Consider the following 6777-nt stretch of genomic DNA (forward strand, 5'->3'; position numbering starts at 1 on the left):
TCAATATTTTTTTTATTTTGATTCATATTTTTTTAACCTGTTTTTTCACTTTTCAAAAGTTTAATAACAGGTATTAATGTCTTGTTTGTCTTCTATCAGCACTCTTCCTGTGGTCTGGAACTCCAGCGCCCTCCAGTTGAGCACATTCCCTGGTGCGAAGTTTAGATGATGCATGTAGTTCTGGATCTCACAGGGGGAAAGGATGTGGTCCCAAAGGTGGACATCAGACATCATACCAACGAAAGACTGTTTAATATCAAAGCCTCCACCATGGGTATCCTGCTCCTGAGAATTTGCAGACATTTGAGATATCAGCTATATTGTATAATGCTATGTTCTTTTGGATGTATTGTTTGAACACATACAGCAAATATGGAATATGACATTTGCGGAAATACGGTACACTTATTCGTTCAACTGTCAAGAGTTACATGAGAAGATTATTACAAATCTATCTGTATGTAAGACAGCCCTAAATAAAATAAAATATCTGGACCCAGCAGTCAATTAGCTTAGCATAGCACAAAGACTGGAATCAGGGGGAAACCGCTATACAACCGCTATACAATTTCATTTATTCATTTATTTGTTGTCAAAAGCAACATACAAAATAATGCTTACTCTGGCTATGTAGTCCGGCACACAATCCTCCTTAAAACAGAGAAATGTTTTTACGCTTCAATTTTTGTATAAACCAAACAAACAATATACAAGGTGATAATTACTGAGCTTTAGAGATGCTGGTAGGCTGAGTATGTTACCTTTGGAGAGCTTTCAGTCTTTGTGCTTAGCTAACGGGCTGCTGACTCTCGCTACATATTTACCATACAGACTCAAGACTGGTATTGATCTTCTCATCTAACTCTCTGAGAAAAGTGCTTAAAAACTGTACCTGTCCTAAAACAATTATAATGGGCCCGCTGATGTTGGATCCAGAGCTGATGAACTTCCTACTTGAGGGCTTTCCATCTAACCACAGCTGGCCCAGTCCAGACACAGAATCCCATGTGGAACAAATTGATTGCCACGTGTTCACTTTGTAGTCGTGCCCTATAAAGTCTACATTTTTATTATTGATCCAAAAATCGTACTTATTGTTTGAAGCACCGTTAAAAATCAGCATTTCATTGTCAAAAGCAGGTGTGGCCAAAGAGAAAAGGCTATGATCTCTACGGAGGTCTGTGAAGGACCTGTAGGAATTATAAAGACATTATCATACATGATTATTTTTACTGTCAGAGATACAGTGGGTTGTATGAATCATTTTGCATCATCAACACTACCTGAAACAGACGGTTACAGCACTCAGAACCTGTCTTGATGTTGTCAGCCTCACATGAGCTGAGTTAGTTTGTTGCGGAAAGGTGAACATTTTACCTGACAAATCTTTAAAAAAAAATATATATATATTGAAATTCAAAACCTGTATGTGAAAAGTAAATTATATAGTAAACAAGTGAATTACACAATAGCCAACATATGTATTCAGTGGATTCAGATGTTTTGACATAGGACATAAACTGAAGCTAAAAATCCAATCACTAGATTAATTGTGATTAACTTTGGAGCATGGTGAATTTACTGAACACTTTTCCATCTGTAGAGCCACACCACCGCTAGCGCAGCTAAGCTGAACTTTGCCCTCTGCACTACACTACCTGCCCACAGCTGCTGTCTGCCCTGTCGTGTTCCTTGCGAGACATTTATCACTTCTCATAAAAAAATAATCTGAGCTGGGTGCCCCACCCAGTTCACTATCCCTGTCCCTCGCTGCCCCTTTGACTTGTTTACTTATCTGCCGACTTGTTGATGAACATAAGGCTGCAAATTGACCAAGTAATTGGCTTCATAGATATTTGAGATTACTGTATATTTTTTCTGTATTGTAATCTTTAAATTAATGACAAAGATAGTAGACGTATGCCTATAATGATTAAAATTGGTAATTTACTCATACATTCGACCTGTTTTGCCCAATTGTTGCTGTTACTATAAAGCTTATATTTGTTTCATCCTATTAGATGAGGAGAAAAGGAATTTGTACATAACCAAAAAGAGTGAGCATAAAGACAAAAATCAAAAGAAAACAAGCTTATGTAAGCCAGATACACCTGTATCTTTCTTGCAATATTTCATTTTCACATTCCCTTTTGTTAAATTTTTAAGGTACAGTATTTTTTACCTTGAGGAGAGGCAGCACATGCTGTCAGCATCACCATTAGAAGAAACAACGCCATCTAATACAAAGACAAATGGAACAACAATAATAACAATAATACATTCACTACCAGTGTGTCATAGACTGCAAATAAGTTTACTGTTTCCTAGGCCATGTTAAATTCCTTTATTTTGCTATGTATATCATGCCTTGATCTTACCTCGAATCCTGTGTCAGAATCTTGTTTGCACCAGTGTATGGGATTGTAGGTTTTATACTTTGGCTGCTTCCTCATTGCGGTTATTAGCTTTTTTTTTTTTTTTTCTTGTTTTCTTCCTTGTACGCAATTTATGGCTTCAGATTCCAGTAATTTGCAAATGTAGAATATTAACTGAGGGCTCCTAAACTGTCTTATAAAGCATATTACACTTATCAAACTAGACAAACAAGCAAGATAAGACCAAGTCGTTAAAAAGAAAATTAGTAATATACATGTATAAAAATATGAATAATCTACACTATGGTATATAGGCCTACAGATGGTTATATTGAGGATGTGAAATGCAAAAGAAATATGATGAATAAATGTGCTAAATAAATTAGTGTAGAAGTCCACATGAGCCGTCTGTCCTTGAACGAGGAAGTGAGATAAAATGAGATAAAGCTTTACTGCCAGAGGAGACCACTGATAATGGAACCTAAGGATTACAAATCATCTTGTTGGGACTGTCTGTGCCAGATTTCATGGCAATCTATCCATATTATTTCAATCAAAACCACAAATTTGAACCTGCTGGTGGCACTACAGTAGGCAAGCAAGTCAGCTAGTCATCAAGTTATGGAATGCATTGTCTAGAGACCATAAATGTTTGTGCAAAATTTCATAGGGGAACATGGTAAACATTGTGCCTGCGTAGCATCAGCATGTTAGCATTGTGATCAAGTTAGCATGGTGACATTAGCATTTAGCACTAAGCCCCACTGTGCCAAAGAACAGCCTAACAGAGCTGCTAGCATGGCTGTATACTCTTTGTCTTGTTACATTCTAAATAGAGCCAGGCTAGTTGTGTCCTTGTTGTCAGTCAGTGTTGAGGGTGCTAAGTCAGTGGTCAGGGTGCATGTATGCTTGAGTGTGTAGTGTGATGAAGAGTTGTTGTTAAGGGAACTCTTTATCAGAAGGGGTTTTATAGTATGAGAGCACCGGGCCAGGTTGCTTTCAACTACCATGATCAACCAACACTCCACCCTTTTACAGTTCACTGACTCATGTTTGGTTTAATAGCTAATAGCCACTGACAATTCATGTAGAGATACAGTCACTAAGAAGAGGAATTTACTAGTTCATTGCAAACTCATTTTGCCCTGGTGGTGGCATAACATTTTATGTATTAAGAATTTAAGGAGTGGATTGGCAAAGTGATACTAAGGTCACTGCAGTACATTTACACAAAATACAGCATACTGCAGATGCATTTTATAGTTGTTTTAGTCACAACAACATAAGGCACTTAAACAGTATGGCCTGAGAACAATGCTCACCCAAGTAGGATATTTATGAATTTGACTTTTTACTAACTTCTAAGTGTCTGTACACGTGAACTTTCTCAACAACATTTTTTCATTTGAGGGGTCACAAAGATGATTGCTGCATATGCCACCATAAATCATATCATATTTATGAATGTTAAAGATGGACCAGGTCAGCACTTTATTTGAAGGCCCACTGACATGGTGAAGTAATAAAGAAGTAATGTTTACTTAATCATTACAACACTAACCTTTTTTAGCCTGTCACTTTAACTACAGATTTACCAATGAAGAAAACATGAAAATCATCAATAAATCAGAAATCATAATGATTGAAATACCTTAATTGATGCATTAACATGTTGTTCCTGCATTAAGTCATGCATGAGATACTATTAATCCTTGTACTTATTGATAGTTCATGAAATACTACATGAATGATTTCATTTTTTTTCATGCATGAAGTCATGCATGAATTCATGATAATTCATGTACCATTATTATAAAGTTTTACCAGTAGTTTTACTGATTGAGAGACTGCCAGCATCTGTCTGCACAGAATGACTCTCATGAACAATCAAACGTCCATGTGGGAGTGTGTGTGGGTCCGTGTACTTGGTGGCCAACGGATTTTCGTTTTGAAAAGAAAAAAACAAAAACGAAAAACGGCCAGTTTCCCAATTACCATTAGTAAATAGGAAAACAAAAAACGGAAAACAACCCATTATTCGTTTTTTGTTTTGATATTAAAAAACGGAAAACGAAAAACAATCTTGTTATCCGATTTTCTTTGATGTATTTGTAGATGGAACTCGGAAATTAAAATGTGTGTATAAATCTTATTCCTTTGTCAGTACCCGATCTGTACCGCCTGTAAAATCCGTTCTGTGCACTGCCTGATCAGTTCTACGCTTGCGCGAACACCGGCAAACTTCACAGCTCTATGCACGCATTGGCATAAGGATGTTTGGACATTCCCGGTTACCGGAAGAAAACATTAGACAGTGACAGTAGACCGTTATGATGGCAAAGATGAAGTTTACAAGGTGTTTGCTGGAGTTGCCTAAAGTACCTGTTAATGATATACGGAGGTCGTCCGGCCATCCAGTACAACACCATGTAGCAAATTAAATAAAGGCTTCAAATTTTACGTTTCGTCATTTCTTTACAACTTTGAAGGTAATTTGCTAACGCTAGCTAGCCTGAGCTAGAAGCCTTGCTTTGGTGTTATAAGTCATGACTCCGTCCTGCTTCAGGTTAACCATGTTTTAAATAAAGTTTAAGCATGTGTATACCTCTCACTTCATGTGTTTGTACTTTTATGAAAGTATCAGGTAAAAACAGGGCTACAAATGAGATCTCTGTGAGAGACCAGCATACTCCTAGCAAACTATTATGTAGCTCAATGCTGGACATTTCACCCCTAATTCCGGTCACTTTACTGTATTTGTATTTGTTTAGTATTTGGTTTAGAAGCCTTTATTGGTGATTTTTTACGGTACAAAGTCCTGCTATATACGTACATAGCTAGCTATATATGCTCCGCTATGTCGCGTTAGCATGCAGCTACAATAGTTAGCTATGAGTATGCTAACGTTAGATTGTAGTGGAACGAAGCAGCACTTTCTAACGTCAAAAATCGCAGACCAAACACTACACAATCGGACATGTTTCAGCAGGAATGTGACCCGGAATTGGGGAGAATTTAACAACATTGCCAGCTAAGATGACCGTTAGCATGTAGTTACTATAGTGTTTACTGCCGTTAGCATGTAGCTACTATAGTGGTATACAGCAGTGGTGGCTGGGAGAGCTGTCATCCCATCTTCAAAAGGACACTTATGTACGTTTACACTTCATCGCATTAATAATAGACAGTCTATGGTTATTAGTCAAAACGAAGTATTAGGTAAAAACATTAACGTAAACAACACAACAACGATGTCGCTACACGGTTTTGGATCAGTGACAAGTTTCGAATGTTTGTAGCTATGACTATTGTATAATAAAGATTTAATAAAAAAAGATTTAATAAAAAAGTTGTAATGTTTGGTCATAAAGTGTTGACACATGTTACTTATATACAGTCTATCGTGCAGGCAGAACGGATCGTGTACTGACAGTTACAAATCGCACAGGGACATTGTTAGTTTTCTACTACGTAATTATGCGCATCCACAGAATGGATCTTACAGGCCAATAAATGCTATTGAAGGGCAGGTCTTGGCGTGGCGGGAGTAACTTCCGGGTCACGAAAAAAATACCAATGCAAAATTAAGGAATACGACTTATACACACGTATTTTAATTTCCGAGTTCCATCTACAAATACATCAAAGACAATCGGATAACGAGATTGTTTTTCGTTTTCCGTTTTTTAATATCAAAACAAAAAACGAATAATGGGTTGTTTTCCATTTTTTGTTTTCCTATTTACTAATGGTAATTGGGAAACTGGCCGTTTTTCGTTTTTGTTTTTTTCCTTTCAAAACGAAAATCCGTTGGCCACCAAGTACACGGACCCAAGATCACTGCAATTCATAGAAACATAAAAACTCAGTCAAAGCTGCATTTATTAAATGTTGGCCAGTAGGGGGCAGAGGACCTTGAAAACAAGCTGACAGATCCACCAAACTGATGTATGAAGTTGTCTAACATTTTAAAAAGCTACTTACACAATCAGCAGGCATGGAGTAACATCACCACCTTTCAATTTTAGTTTAAAATAGTATTTGGGCAGTAAGAATGAGCCATACAGAAAATGTGTTGTCGGCCAACCCAGGACAATGTGATAGATGGGGTAAATATCTGGGTAAAGATGCAGAGTGATCATTTTCTGTCAGATAAACAAAACAAGCATTACATGGTGATTTGAGTCAGTTTTTATTTATCACTTCTCTGATCATCATTTTTATATTTAAAAAAAAGCTGTGAAATAAAAACATCAGGAAATAATGTAAGTGAGTAAAACTACACACACACGGATTGTAGGCTGGCACTTACTGAAGAACTATGTATCTCTGCATGCTGCTATAATAACATATACAATACTGCTAAGAAATCAACTGACTTTTGCAATTCTCATTTTTATTT

General features: G+C 36.9%; 1 protein-coding gene across 1 annotated transcript; it reads right to left on the minus strand.

Annotated features, from left to right (window-relative positions):
- On the minus strand, positions 1 to 2414 carry LOC116050255 (C-reactive protein-like). Its single transcript, XM_031300234.2, has 5 exons — positions 2379 to 2414; positions 2183 to 2237; positions 1284 to 1386; positions 893 to 1190; positions 1 to 285 (listed from the first exon to the last, which is right to left on the minus strand). Exons 2-5 carry the CDS (start codon positions 2235 to 2237, stop codon positions 61 to 63), a joined length of 681 nt encoding a protein of 226 aa, XP_031156094.1. The 5' UTR covers positions 2379 to 2414; the 3' UTR covers positions 1 to 60.
- Between the last annotated feature and the right edge of the window lie 4363 nt (positions 2415 to 6777).

This window comes from Sander lucioperca, chromosome 6, assembly GCF_008315115.2.
Source record: "Sander lucioperca isolate FBNREF2018 chromosome 6, SLUC_FBN_1.2, whole genome shotgun sequence".
NCBI classification, from domain to species: domain Eukaryota; kingdom Metazoa; phylum Chordata; class Actinopteri; order Perciformes; family Percidae; genus Sander; species Sander lucioperca.

What these genes read in the sequence shown, in the direction of transcription:
- LOC116050255 (XM_031300234.2), bottom strand. Translation starts at nt 2,237, where the DNA reads ATGGCGTTGTTTCTTCTAATGGTGATGCTGACAGCATGTGCTGCCTCT. An exon ending in GCTGTAACCGTCTGTTTCAG is followed by an intron (nt 1,191 to 1,283) that starts GTAGTGTTGATG and finishes TAATTCCTACAG; the next exon opens with GTCCTTCACAGACCTCCGTA. An exon ending in TTATAATTGTTTTAGGACAG is followed by an intron (nt 286 to 892) that starts GTACAGTTTTTA and finishes GCAAATTCTCAG; the next exon opens with GAGCAGGATACCCATGGTGG.